Source organism: Schistocerca nitens, chromosome 4 (genome assembly GCF_023898315.1).
Source record: "Schistocerca nitens isolate TAMUIC-IGC-003100 chromosome 4, iqSchNite1.1, whole genome shotgun sequence".
Lineage (NCBI taxonomy): Eukaryota > Metazoa > Arthropoda > Insecta > Orthoptera > Acrididae > Schistocerca > Schistocerca nitens.
This window is the reverse complement of record NC_064617.1, coordinates 536,506,082-536,521,693: the sequence shown is the minus strand read 5'-3', so window position 1 is coordinate 536,521,693 and position 15,612 is coordinate 536,506,082. Positions and strand designations below refer to the sequence as shown.

Below are 15,612 nucleotides of genomic sequence, written 5' to 3'. Positions count from 1 at the left end.
TTTTTTTTTTGTTTTTTTTTTTTTTCAAAATCTGCTTAGCAGATTCGGAGAAATTACAGCATTTAGAACTTACGATTTATCGGTTTCGAATATGTCTTAAGCGGATGTTCGTGTTGTTTACCCATTCTGAACATGCACACGAATGCTCTTATTGTTATGTCGCATCAGGCTGATGGGGCGCTCCTGCTCGACGCAGCTAAGAAAGACCACTTGCAAAAGCGGAATACCGGAGAAACGTTTAATTTAAACCTTACACTAATCACACTTGGCTCATGTAGTTGAACCAACAAACCAACTCGAAGGCAAAGGACGTGGCGTATAAGATGATTCACCACTTAACTACAGTAATAGTTCCTTTTTTGTTTGTGCCGGAGACCTGAGAGGAAGATGCGCGTCAAGAATTGAAACATTAGTAAAACAGGGAATTGAAGGAGGAAGATTGGGTTTAACGGCTAGTCGACATTGCGGTCTTTAGAGGCGGAGCACAAGCTCGGATTGTGTTAAGGATGGGGAAGGCAATCGGCTGTGCCCTTTTAAAGGAACCATTCCGGCATTTGCCTGGGTCGATTTAGACAAATCACAGAAAACCTAAATCTGGGTGGCCGGACGCGTGTCTGAACTGTCCTCCTGTCGAATGCCAGTCCAGTGTACTGACCACTGTGCCACAGGGAACTGAGGTATAAAGATTGTTACATCAGCACAAAAAAGAAATCACAAAATATGTGGTGGTAAACAATTCCTTAAAATACCGTTCATCACATGAAGTGTTCGAAATGACATCCGTACATGTTAGCAGTTGCTGGTGCGAGGGCTTCTGGAGAGACTGAAGAAAAAATGCGATGTTTTAACTCCTCTTGGGTGGTCAGAACTTGTGCGTTGACTCCATCTTTGAATTTATGGCAGAGAAAAAGCGAACGTGCAAGCCAACTGATAACACCTTTACATCCTATCCAGCGACCAAGTAAGAGCTCGGTGAGCACTCTCCCAGCCACTAGCGAATTGTGAGCCGAGCACACATTGTGCTGCTGCCATGTACCTACATGCCCGTATTTGAAGTGGTATTTTCTCTAGGGGAGCCAGTGGCTCTTAGGTAATAAATTGTGCGCATCTTTCATCCGTTGAGGTTTATTATGTGAAGTAAATACGTTCGCAGCTCATTGCCTCTGATGTTCATCACATCATAGCCAGTGCGGATTCTCAGCAGTCCAATCATGCATATTTCTTACATTCAGCTACCCATGATTTGTAAAGGTAGCTTCGGCGGTAAAGAGAATTCTTTAACGAAAGAACCCGTTGTCCTGCATCGAATCAGAAACACGCAAGAGAATTACCTGAGTCTTCTGCATTCCCACTGGTGAATCTACTGGTAAAGCGACGTACGACACAGATGGAAACTGTTCGTGTGCAAAATGCGAACAACTGATATTCCACAGGCACTCGCAGTTTCTTTGGAGCTAACATGTGGCTAGTGACCAACAGATGATCTGTTTCGCTGGCTTTACTAGTTGCAGACTTGCTCCGTACCTTCCACGTAGTATTCTAGTGCCCTTCCGATAACTTTTTTTTCAGATTTGCTGAACTGTCGTTCTTGTTGGATACCTTTTGTCGGGATATCTTTATCCTTTCTCTTCTTGTTCCTTCTGTGTTCTCCGTAAAGAAGCAGTATATCTAGTTTCTCCTGGTTTGTGAAAATATTTTTTTTCAAAACAATCGCCATTGCATACACGTCAACGGACGCTCCATTTCCTCTGCGCCCCTTCTATAGCAGTATCGCGGCGGTGCAACTCACTGTTTCCGCCGGGTGCTGTAGCCGAGCGGTTCTAGGTGCTTCAGTTTGGAACCGCACGACCGTTACGCTCGTAGGTTCGAATCCTGCCTCGGGCTTGGATGTGTTTGATGTCCTTAGGCTAGTTAGGTTTAAGTAGTTCTAAGTTCTAGGGGACTGATGACCTCAGATGTTAAGTCCCATAGTGCTCAGAGCCATTTTTTTCACTGTTTCCTCCTTGGAGGGTCAATGTGGAGGCTGGCCGTGTGGCATCACCCGCTCTGCCTGTGAGTGGACATGTGGCCGCTCCTTCAGCAAGGTCCGAGCAGGCACACGGGGGGAGGCGTTTATTAGTTATTGGGAGCTCCAACGTTAGGCGGGTGATGGAGCCCCTTAGGGAAATAGTGGAAAGGTCGAGGAAGAAGGCCAGTGTTCACTCAGTCTGCTTGCCGGGGGGTCTCATCCGAGATGTGGAGGAGGCCCTGCCGGCGGCGATAAAGAGCACTGGGTGCACCCGACTGCAAATTGTTGCTCATGTCGGGACCAATGAGTCCTGCCGTCTGGGTTCAGAGGTCATCCTCAGTTCATACAGGCGGTTGGCGGAGTTGGTGAAGGCGGAAAGCCTCGCTCGCGGGGTGGAATCTGAGCTAACTATTTTTAATATCGTTCCTAGAACCAATCGCGGTCCTCTGGTTTGGAGCCGAGTGGAAGGCTTAAACCAGAGGCTCAGACGACTCTGCGGAGATCTGGGGTGCAAATTTCTCGACCACCGCTATCAGGTGGAGAAATGTAGGGTGCCCCTGAATAGGTCAGGCGTGTACTACAAGCAGGAAGCGGCTACAAGGGTAGCGGAGTACGTGTGGCGTGCACATGTGGGTTTTTTAGGTTAGAGAATTCCCTCCCTAGGCCCGACAAGACGCCACCAGAGACGCGGCAAGAAAGGAGTAGGCAAAATGCAACAGGGAATAACAATATTAATCTGCTAATAGTAAACTGCAGGCGCGTCTATAGAAAGGTCCCAGAACTGCTCTCATTAATAAACGGTCACAATGCCCACATAGTACTAGGGACATAAAGTTGGCTGAAACCAGATGTAAACTGTAATGAAGTTCTAAACTCAGATTGGAATGTATACCGCAGAGACAGGTTGGACAGTAAAGGGGGAGGCGTGTTTATAGCGATAAGAAGTGCAATAGTATCGAAGAAAATTGACGGAGATCCGAAATATGAAATAATTTGGGTGAAGGTCACGGTTAAAGCAGACTCAGACGTGGTAACTGGATGTCTCTATAGGCCCCCTGGCTCAGCAGCTGTTGTGGCTGAGCACCTGAATGATAAGTTGGAAAATATTTCGAATAGATTTCTCCACCATGTTATAGTTCTGGGTGGAGATTTTAATTTGCCGGATATAGACTTGGAGACTCAAACGTTCATAACGGTTGGCAGGGACAAAGAATCCAGTGAAATTTTTTTAAGTGCTTTATCTGAAAACTACCTTGAGCAGTTAAACAGAGAACCGACTCGTGGCGATAACATATTAGACCTTCTGGTGACAAACAGACGCCGGCCGCGGTGGTCTAGCGGTTCTAGGCGCTCAGTCCGGAACCCCGCGACTGCTACGGTCGCAGGTTCGAATCCTGCCTCGGGCATGGATGTGTGTGATGTCCTTAGGTTAGTTAGGTTTAAGTAGTTCTAAGTTCTAGGGGACTGATGACCACAGCTGTTAAGTCCCATAGTGCTGAGAGCCATTTGAACCATTTGACAAACAGACCTGAATTATTTAAAACGGTTAACGCAGAACAGGGAATCAGCGATCATAAAGCGGTTACTGCATCGATGATTTCAGCCGTAAATAGAAATATTGAAAAAGGTCGGAAGATTTTTCTGTTTAGCAAAAGTGACAAAAATCAGATTTCAGAGTACCTGATGGCTCAACACAAAAGTTTTGTCTCAAGTACAGATAGTGTTGAGGATCAGTGGACAAAGTTCAAAACCATCGTACAATATATGTTAGTTGAGTATGTGCCAAGCAAGATCGTAAGAGATGGAAAAGAGCCACCGTGGTACAACAACCGAGTTAGAAAACTGCTGCGGAAGCAAAGGGAACTTCACAGCAAACATAAACATAGCCAAAGCCGTGCAAAAAAAAACAAAAATTACGCGAAGCGAAATGTAGTGTGAGGAGGGCTATGCGAGAGGCGTTCAATGAATTCGAAAGTAAAGTTCTATGTACTGACTTGGCAAAAAATCCTAAGAGATTTTGGTCTTATGTCAAAGCGGTAGGTGGATGAAAACAAAATGTCCAGACACTCTGTGACCAAAATGGTACTGAAACAGGGAATGACAGACTAAAGGCCGAAATACTAAATGTCTTTTTCCAAAGCTGTTTCACAGAGGAAGACTGCACTGTAGTTCCTTCTCTAGATCGTCACACAGAAGACAAAATGATAGATGTCGAAATAGACGACAGAGGGATACAGAAACAATTAAAATCGCTCAAAAGAGGAAAGGCCGCTGGACCTGATGGAATACCAGTTCGATTTTACACAGAGTACGCGAAGGAACTTGCCCCCCTTCTTGCAGCGGTGTACCGTAGGTCTCTTGAAGAGAGTAGCGTTCCAAAGCATTGGAAAAGGGCACAGGTCATCCCCGTTTTCAAGAAGGGTTGTCGAACAGATGTGCAGAACTATAGACCTATATCTGTAACGTCGATCAGTTGTAGAATTTTGAAACACCTATTATGTTAGAGTATAATGACTTTTCTGGAGACTAGAAATCTACTCTGTAGGAATCAGCATGGGTTTCGAAAAAGACGATCGTGTGAAACCCAGCTCGCGCTATTCGTCCACGAGACTCAGAGGGCCATAGACACGGGTTCCCACGTAGATGCCGTGTTTCTTGACTTCCGCAAGGCGTTAGATACAGTTCCCCACAGTCGTTTAATGAACAAAGTAAGAGCATATAGACTATCAGACCAATTGTGTGACTGGATTGAAGAGTTCCTAGATAACAGAACGCAGCATGTCATTCTCGATGGAGAGAAGTCTTTCGAAGTAAGAGTGATTTCAGGTGTGCCGCAGGGGAGTGTCGTAGGACCGTTGCTATTCACAATATACATAAATGACCTTATGGATTACGTCGGAAGTTCACTGAGGCTTTTTGCGGATGATGCTGTGGTATATCGAGAGGTTGTAACAATGGAAAATTGTACTGAAATGCAGGAGGATCTGCAGCGAATTGACGCATGTTGCAGGGAATGGCAATTGAATCTCAATGTAGACAAGTGTAATGTGCTGCGAATACATAGAAAGAAAGATCCCTTATCATTTAGCTAGAAAGTAGCAGGTCAACAACTGGAAGCAGTTAATTCCATAAATTATCTGGGAGTAGGCATTAGGAGTGATTTAAAATGGAATGATCATATAAAGTTGATCGTCGGTAAAGCAGATGCCAGACTGAGATTCATTGGAAGAATCCTAAGGAAATGCAATCCGAAAACAAACGAAGAAGGTTACAGTACGCTTGTTCGCCCACTGCTTGAATACTGCTCAGCAGTGAGGGATAGGGTGGGACAGGGTTGATAGAAGAGATAGAGAAGATCCAGCGGAGAGCAGCGCGCTTCGTTACAGGATCATTTAGTAATCGCGAAACCGTTACGGAGATGATAGATAAATTCCAGTGGAAGACTCTGCAGGAGAGACGCTCAATAGCTCGGTACGGGCTTTTGTTGAAGTTTCGAGAACATACCTTCGCCGAGGAGTCAAGCAGTATACGAGGTGCGGCTAGAAAAAAACCGGTCTGATGCTGTAAAAAACATTTATTTACAATTATTTACAATTTCATGTTATCTCCTTCAATGTACTCTCCTCCTCGGTCTCTACACCGCTCCATACGAATTTTCCACTGTTCATAGCAATGCTGCAGAACATTTTCGGTAAGTCCATACATTACTTCCGTCGCTTTTTCTTTTACTGCTTCAACAGTCTCAAATCTAGTTCCTTTCAAAGTTGACTTGACTTTAGGGAAAAGAAAGAAGTCACAGGGGGCCAAATCAGGTGAGTAGGGTGGATGATCTAAGATGGGAATGTTGTGTTTTGCCAAAAACGTCTTCACTGACTACGCACTGTGAGCTGGGGCATTGTCTTGGTGAAGGATCCATGACTTTTTTCTCCACAAATCGTTCCGTTTTCTCCGTACTCGCTCACGTAGGGTAGCCAGGACGCTAATGTAGTAATGCTGATTCACTGTTTGTCCCTCTGGTACCCAATCAATGTGCACAATCCCTTTGATGTCAAAAAAAACAATCATCATTGCCTTGAATTTCGATTTTGACATTCGTGCTTTTTTTTGTCGTGGAGAACCAGGAGTTTTCCAATGCATCGATTGGCGTTTAGTTTCGAGATCGTAAGTAAAAAACCACGATTCATCGCAAGTAATAACATTTTGTAAGAAGGTGGGATCACTTTCAATGTTTTCCAGGATGTCAGAACAAATCATTCTTCGGCGTTCCTTCTGTTCAATTGTGAGACACTTTGGAACCATTTTTGAACACACTTTGTTCATGTTGAAACTTTCATGAAGAATCTGTCTAACACTTTCCTTGTCAACTCCTGTTAACTCAGACACTGCTCTGATTGTTAAACGGCGATCTTGTCGAACAAGTTTACCGATTTTTTCAATGTTTGCATCAGTTTTTGCTGACAATGGTCTGCCAGTGCGAGTGTCATCACTGGTGTCTTCGCGGCCATCTTTAAATCGTTTAAACCACTCAAACACTTGTGTTCGCGATAAACAATCATCGCCGTACACTTGTTGTAACATTACAAACGTTTCACTTGCAGATTTTCCTAGTTTGAAACAAAATTTGATGTTAACACGCTGTTCTTTCTGTACACTCAACATTTTCCGACGCACAGACAAAACGTCAACTACTTAAAACAGACGCCACGGGCAGACTGAGTGCAGGAGGCAGATGAAACTCGAGCAGTAGGCGAAGCGAGAGTCACGTGACAGGCCACGCGACTTTCAGCCTTATTGCATTCGTTTTATTGTTTCACCAGTACTAGTCCGGATTTTTCTAGCCACACCTCGTATTGCTCCCTCCTACGTATATTTCGCGAAGAGACCATGAGGATAAAATCAGAGAGATTAGAGCCCACACAGAAGCATACCGACAATCCTTCTTTCCACGAACAATACGAGACTGGAATAGAAGGGAGACCCGATAGAGGTACTCAAGGTACCCTCCGCCACACACCGTCAGGTGGCTTGCGGAGTATGGATGTAGATGTAGATGTAGATCCGATGTGACTTGTTTCCTTATTTGGGTATGAAATCACGAACTTCTGCATAAGATAAAAACAGGTTTAATGTTCAAATCAGATAAATCCTAATAAATTGTTCCATTCTGCTCTTACCGCCGGCCGAAGTGGCCGTGCGGTTAAAGGCGCTGCAGTCTGGAACCGCAAGACCACTACGGTCGCAGGTTCGACTCCTGCCTCGGGCATGTATGTTTGTGATGTCTTTAGGTTAGTTAGGTTTAACTAGTTCTAAGTTCTAGGGGACTAATGACCTCAGCAGTTGAGTCCCATAGTGCTCAGAGCCATTTGAACCATTTGAACCTGCTCTTACCTGGTACAGCGACAGTTGTTCCATATTCCAAATAAAAATACTGTCTGTGTACTAATATTTATTGATTAATAAGGAGTACCGCGCTCTTAGCGCGTCATCAGATCAACTGCAAAACATGACGAAGTAATATTACATAAACGTCTTGATTCGTAACCTATTTAAACCATTAAAAAAGTGGCAGACCAACCTAATGGCGTGAGGATGCAAACATGCCTTAAAAAGGCAGCGTAGGCCGCATTAGTCAGATTCACAAGACATGGCGGCAATCACCTTTGTCAGTATTAAAACCATGGAAAAACCGGTTAAAGCGAAAAACACAGTCGTCAAACTGAAGTTAATATTCTGAAACGATAAAAAAATTACCATGCAGGAACCAAAAACAACCAAACACATGCGAAGCCAAGTGTTCAGTATACGAGAGGTGAATGAACTTGTTGTGGACTGGGAAGACAGCCAATCCACTATGACAGGAAGCCGAAAGGCACGCGTTTAACCTCACACAGGCTGGCGTGAGGTCTGGAACAGGATACGGAAATGAGACTAGTAAAACAGGTACGTAGCTTCTGGAATCCTTAACTTTAATCCATAATTGGTGAACATCGGTCTGACGGTACATGCATCACAAGATAAATAGCAAATGATAATGGCGCCTTGCTAGGTCGTAGCAAATGACGTAGCTGAAGGCTATGCTAACTATCGTCTCGGCAAATGAGAACGTAATTTGTCAGTGAACCATCGCTAGCAAAGTCGGCTGTACAACTGGGGCGAGTGCTAGGAAGTCTCTCTAGACCTGCCGTGTGGCGGCGCTCGGTCTGCAATCTCTGATAGTGGCGACACGCGGGTCCGACGTATACTAAGGGACCGCGGCCGATTTAAAGGCTACCACCTAGCAAGTTTGGTGTCTGGCGGTGACACCACAGAACTCATCGAGCAGCGGTAGTAAATGGTGTAGATAGGCCGGTGCTCCAGGCATGTGTGTCACTAATAAACAAGTGCTGCAGCCAATGAAATGTGTGCTGAGGCGTGGGGGACGCGGAGTCAAGTGAGGTAAGAACGGAAATTGATGAGAAGCTCCGAGTGGCACTTCCTACTGTGTATTTTATTATTGTAATATTGCCGGCCGAAGTGGCCGTGCGGTTAAAGGCGCTGCAGTCTGGAACCGTAAGACCGCTACGGTCGCAGGTTCGAATCCTGCCTCGGGCATGGATGTTTGTGATGTCCTTAGGTTAGTTAGGTTTAACTAGTTCTAAGTTCTAGGGGACTAATGACCTCAGCAGTTGAGTCCCATAGCGCTCAGAGCCATTTGAACCATTGTAATATTATCAGCCTACAGAAGTCGTTTAATTCATCTTATCCTCAGTACTAGCGCCGCCACTCGGCGCTTCTCATCAACTTCCGCTTTTACCTCGCTTGACTCAGTGTCCTCTACGCCTCAGCACACATTTCATGGGCTGAAGTACTTGTTTATTCGTGAGACACATGCCGGTGTACACCGGCCTATCTACATCGTTTGCTACCGCTGCTCGTTGAGCTGATTCACCTCTCTTATACTAAACACTCGACTTCGAGTATATTTCATGGTTTTCAGTTCCTTCATGGTCATTTTTTTATAGTTTCAGAATATTTATCTTCAGTTTGATGAATGCAGCTTTCGTTCCAACAGGTTTTTCCATAGTTTTAATATTGTCTAAGGTGATTGCCGCCATCGCTTTTAAATCTGACCAATGTAGCCTACGCTGCCTTTTTAAGTTATGTCTGCATCCTCTCACCATTAGCTTATTCTACCATTTAATGGATTAGATAGGTTCGCGAATCAAGACTTTTACGTAACAACCACTTTTTCATGTCTTTCTGTTTATCTGATTACGCGCTAAGACATGATTAACAAAAACCTTCAATTCCAGTTACCAGAATCGCTTTTTTATCAGAAGTACATTCGGAACAAAACATGCTTCTATGTCCTTAATTAGGGTGAAAAGTTTAGGAGATCTTGCAATTAGTGAAAAACATAAAAATTCGATCAATGAAGAACAAAGGAAAATCTGTGTAGGCCATACAGTCTATGCGAGCGAAGCAGCGGGCGCTAAGTTAGTTCTACACATCTAAAATATATCTATCCTCTGTGTGGCCAAATGCTTATTAGTGCTACGTAAAAATTTGAAGTAAATCGGTCAAAACCCTTTCGATATTTTTGCTAACAGCGTAAACACGGTGTCCTAGAAAGAATGGTCCATATTCAGGAGTATCACAGGGACGCGTATTTGAAGTAAATATCTTCGTATGGAGATATGTCCTATTTCAAATTGTTTCCGAGACATAACACATTTAATTTGTGTTGTTATTTATGAAACTGATAGCTTTACACACAGATGATTTCGGTCAAACTTAACAAACAAAATGCGAAAAGCTATGCTAAATAATTCAAACAATGTTGGAAAGGTAGAAATTTTTGTGAGTAGGTAGAAATGACAAACGGAGTCCCGCAGGGTTCAATTTAGAGCCCACTCCTACTCTTATGGCTGAAAGATATCTCAAACAAAGAAGTTGAAAGCTACAAGGTAGGTTGGACGAGAATAAAACGTCAAAGAGGTTGAGTGGGTAAGACACACCACTTGCCCGAAAAAAAGTGTACATTAACTGTGTTTTATTTTGGAAACCATACGGAAAAGGGCATATGCCCAAATAAAATGTTTTACTTCAAATGAGTGTTTATAGCATATTCCTGAATGTTGACCATTCCTCCTGGGACATCCTGTATAACATACATGAAGGCGTGTTGAAAAGTAATACCTGCGAAATTTTTTATGACAATTTTTAAAGCTATTTAAATAAAATTAACGTTATTAATATTCTACATTTATATTCTACATCTCTACGTAATTGGAGTCCACTGCCGCTAGAGGGCTCCGAATTGTAGCGTGTAACAAGACGATGTGTGGTACAACTATGTCAATGCGTGATAAACAGCGTGCAGTAATCGATTTTGGCAGTCGAAGAGTTGGTTCACGCATGGAGCACCTGTCCTTCAGCATGACAACACCAGAACGCACACGAGCGCTGCCACATTTGCAATCCGATGCCTTTGGTTCACTGCAGTAGACCATCCTCCATCATTCACGATTCGGCACCTTCCGACTTCACCTGTTTCCAAATGTTAACGAACACCTTCGATGACTTCACTTTGATAGATATGAAACTGCGCAAACAGAGGTGCGGTTGTGGCTCAAAAAAAAATGGTTCAAATGGCTCTGAGCACTATGGGACTCAACTGCTGTGGTCATCAGTCCCCTAGAACTAAGAACTAATTTAACCTAACTAACCTAAGGACATCACACACATCCATGCCCGAGGCAGGATTCGAACCTGCGACCGTAGCAGTCGCACGGTTCCGGACTGCGCGCCTAGAACCGCGAGACCACCGCGGCCGGCGGTTGTGGCTCAGTCAACAAAGTCAGACATTCTACAGGGACTGTATCAGCCAACTGTTCTCTCGTTGGCAGAAATGTGTTCGTCGACAGGGTAACTATGTTGAGAAATAAATATGTAGGCATGACGAATAACGATGTAGAATGACGAATCACGATTTGGAATGTTAATAACGGTTGTTTTATTTAAAAAGCTTTGGGGGCTTTCACATAAAAAATTGGGAGACATTATTTTTCAGGTAATGTTTAACGTCGTTACCAAAGAACTCGCAAAGTTCTTGACCGATTTACTATAAATTGTTACATGATACGCTAATAAACGTTTAAACGGACATAGGCTACATATATTTTGAAATATAAATGGCATGGAGAGCTGCATCAAACCAGTCTCAGGACTGAAGACCACAACAACAACAACAACAATAACTTTTCAGCACGCACTCGGGTTTATATGCCATTTATATTTCAAAATATATGTAGCCTATGTCCGTTTAAACGTTTATTAGCGTATCATGTAACAATTTATAGTAAATCGGTCAAGAACTTTGCGAGTTCTTTGGTAACGACGTTAAACAACGACTTGTCTTAATACACACACATCAAAACAAGTTTTGCAACACACTGATTCCCAGAACTCCTGAAGATAAACGTTGACTGTGAATATTGTATCATAGACACAATCCCTTCGACTGTTCGACCGGCCGGGGTGGCCGAGCGGTTCTAGGCGCTACAGTCTGGAACCACGCGACCGCTACGTACGCCGGTTCGAACCCTGCCTCGGGCATGGATGTGTGTGATGACTTTAGGTTAGTTAGGTTCAAGTAGTTCTAAGTTCTAGGTGACTGATGACTTTAGAAGTTAAGTGCCGTAGTGCTCAGAGCCATTTTAGCCTTTCGACTGTTCAGAGATGTCACTAAACCCGTTCAAAGATGTAAACAACCATACATGAGCAGCGCCTATTAGATGGAGGGGGTCCGTCAGCCCATCATTTCCGGTCGTTCCACCAGGAAGGAGGTACACGGCTCCTGTTGTCTGTAGTTCAACCATGCCTAGACGGTCAATACCGCGGTTCACTCGCGTCCGCATTGTTACTTTGTGCCAGGAAGGTCTCTCAACACGGGAAGTGTCCAGACGTCTCGGAGTGAACTAAAGCGATGTTGTTCGGATATGTAGGAGATACAGAGAGACAGGAACTGTTGATGACATGCCTCGCTCAGGCAGCCCAAGGATTACTACTGCAGTGGATGACAGCTACCTACGGATTATGGCTTGGAGGAACCCTGACAGCAACGCCACCATGTTCAATAATAATGCTTTTTGTAAGGCCACAGGACGTCGTGTTACGACTCAAACTGTGCGCAATAGGCTGCATGATGCGCAACTTCACTCCCGACGTCCATGGCGAGGTCTATCTTTGCAACCACGACCCCATGCAGCGCGGTACAGAAGGGCCCAACAACATGCCGAATGGACCGCTCAGGATTGGCATCACATTCTCTTCACCGATGAGTGTCGCACATGCCTTCAACCAGACAGTCGTTGGAGACGTGTTTAGAGGCTGCCCGGTCAGGCTGAATTCCTTAGACACACTGTCCAGCCATTGCAGCAACGTGGAGTTCCCTGCTGTTTTGGGGTGGCATTATGCGGGGCCGACGACCGCCGCTGGTGTCCATGGAAGCCGCCGTAACGGCTGTACGATATGTGAATGTCATCCTCCGACCGATAGTGCAACCATATATTTTGGCGAGGCATTCGTCTTCATGGACGACAATTCGCGCCCCCATCGTGCACATCTTGTGAATGACTTTTTTCACGATAACGACATCGCTCTACTAGAGTTGCCAGCATGTTCTCCAGACATGAATCCTATCGCACATGCCTGGGATAGATTGAAAAGGGCTGTTTATGAACGACGCTACCCACCAATCACTGTGAGGGATCTACGCCGAATCGCCGTAGAGGAGTGGGGCAATCTGGACCAACAGTGCCTTGAGAAACTTATGGATAGTATACCACGATGAATACAGGCATGCATCAATGCAAGAGGACGTGCTGCTGTGTATTACAGGCACCGGTGTGTATCTGGACCACCACCTCTGAAGATCTCACTGTATGGTGGTACAACATGCAATGTGTGGTTTCCATGAGCAGTAAAAAGGGCGGAAATGATGTTTATGTTGAAATCTACTCTAATTTTCTGTACAGGTTCCGGAACTCACGGAACCGAGGTGATCCAAGACTTTTTTTGATGTGTGTAGTACAGGGTGGGCCAAATAAAAGTGGCCCGGTGAACAGAGGCTCCCCACCCCCACACCAAGTAATCGCGGACTGACAGATCAGGTGACGTGGGTGGACAGCTACGGCCGCCACGAGACCGACCTCTCCTAACAACTCTTGTCAGACATGAAGAATATATAAATGTGCTCCAAGGTTCGGCCAGCTGTATGAGCAGTTGCTCCATCCTGTTGGACGTAAGTGTCTCTTCCTCCTCCGTTAATGCTGCCACAAATGATAATCCATTCGTATCCACTCGTCCGGACCAGTTTTATTTCACCGATGTAACATTCTGCTCATCGGAGTTAATGAACACGTGGATGCTCCGTTTTCTTCCAAACTTTTATCGATGAGCCAGAAAAGCAATTAACAATAATTACTGTTAAAAAAAATAAGGACAGCGTCTGCATGGAGTCGTGAAATTCGTCTTCCTAACTCCTTTGGCCTGGCTGCAGACGCAATAGCGGTCAGTTTACAGTCGACAGCGGACGAACTTCATTCAGCCTCGAAGCTCGTTAGTTGCACGCAAAAAAAGGAAAGAATAAACCCCAGAAGTAATCAGTCCTTATGAAAACAAACGTAAACATAATACCCATCACTTCCCATATCAAAAGAATTCCGTCCTGCACAACATATCAGCGCTGCAGGGTATTTTAATGTGGAATTGCAAAGAATGTGCTCGTTCGCATCGGTACCTGCGCCGTCAGCGCATCGGATTGCTAAGCAAAGAAGCTCGGGTTCGATTCCCGACCGGGTCGGAGATTTTCTCCACTTGGGGACTGGGTGCTGTGTTGTCCATAATTTCGTATCCTCATGATTGACACTGCTATGGAGATGGCTGACTGGGTACGGCCTGAAAGCCAACAAATTGAAAAAAAAAAGAAAAATGACTGATCCAATCCAGCTTCGGCGTCAATGGCTACAACAGAGCAACGCGTAGGGGTTTGGTATACTGTATGTGTGTGTCTTTTCCGTTTGACATTCAGTCCTGTTGATAGCTTCGGTTTTCTGTGTTAACCGAAAAAACTTAAGTCTTTTCTGTTTCTGTATTACCCCGACGAAACTGAAGTCTCTTATGTCAAACCTTGTTTCAGGCGCCGCCTATGTCGGATGTGCTTTACCAGCGGCCCACGTCACCACGCGAGAATGACGCGTATTACGTGGAGATACGGGAGATGGCGAGGAAAAAACGCGAATCGGATCAGAAACAAGCGGAAAAGCAGCACAAGGAAGACTGCGAAACGTTGAGAAATCTCATACGAGCCGCTGAGGAAGCCAGGTGGAACGAAGCGAGAGAGCGGAAGGCGGCGATGGACACCCAGCGAGGTGACCTCCTGGTACAGTGGGCGGAAAAGCGAGAAAGGGACAGCAGGGAGCACAAGGTAAGTACTTATTTATTCGTTTATTGCTGCTAACAAATGAAACTGGAGTCTCGCTACAATTATAATTGTACAAATATTTAAGTGTGCATTCATACATCATCGTACGATGCGGATTAATTTGCTACAGCAAGGACAATCTATCCTAGAACTTGCCATACAGCCCCATAAAACTGAAATCGAAAGTATGCCACACTGAGTAGATCTGCCATTGTACATAGAAATTATGACCTGGTATTCTTGCAGTGATTGGTGCTCCGTAACCCGTCTATACTCAACCATTCACGAAAAACTAATTATTACTATACACAATAACTGTACACTAAAGTACTGCAGTCAGAGTTCTAATGATTTACTCTGTCGAATTTTACACTATAGAAAGCACTGGAAGTCTTTCTAACTCGTAACTGTTTTCTGTCTTTGAGCGCGAGATGACCACAGTGTGACCAGGGGAGTTGTCCTCGTATCACATCGTTAGCTTTACATCCACAGAGTGAAGTATGCCAGCATCCAACATCGCATCCCATGGGACTAAAAAAAAAAGGTTCAAATGGCTCTGAGCACTATGGGACTTACCTGCTAAGGACATCAGTCCCCTGGAACTTAGAACCACTTAAACCTAACTAACCTAAGGACATCACACACATCCATGCCCGAGGCAGGATTCGCACCTGCGACCGTAGCGGTCGTGCGGTTCCAGACTGTAGCGCCTAGAACCGCTCGGCCACCCCTGCCGGCCCATGGGACTCATCGGCAGGCATTTCTCCCGGAATGTCCCGGCACAACACAGCAACGGACACCCATCTCCGCCCCTTAGTTATACTAGGAAAAATTGTCTTCTATCAGTACTCCCTTTGTAGCTGATCTTCTGTAGACACTTCACGATTCGCATCATTGGAAAGACCACGTCTTGATCTTGATCTTGCCATAACTCATAGTGATGATTCTCCGCCTGCAGCGGTCGTTAGATCTTGCTGATCTTCAGTATCTAAAATTGATGTTCATTAAGTTTAACGTTGTGTATTTCATTCGCTAGATTATCAAACGGCTACCACTTTTCTTTGTTAGGGACTATGTCATATACAGAATCAGATCTTATATGCACTGTCTGCCCGAATTTATTACAAGATCAAACAAA

The 15,612-nt window shown here is 44.8% G+C and overlaps 1 protein-coding gene across 1 annotated transcript in view; it reads left to right on the top strand.

The window, feature by feature from the left end:
- LOC126252421 (uncharacterized) overlaps positions 1 to 15,612 on the top strand; it is a 102,671-nt gene that overhangs the window by 63,395 nt on the left and 23,664 nt on the right. Inside the window, exon 6 of the mRNA XM_049953311.1 lies at positions 14,190 to 14,477. Within this exon, the coding sequence (XP_049809268.1) occupies positions 14,190 to 14,477 (288 nt within the window). The remainder of the gene's footprint in view (positions 1 to 14,189; positions 14,478 to 15,612) is intronic.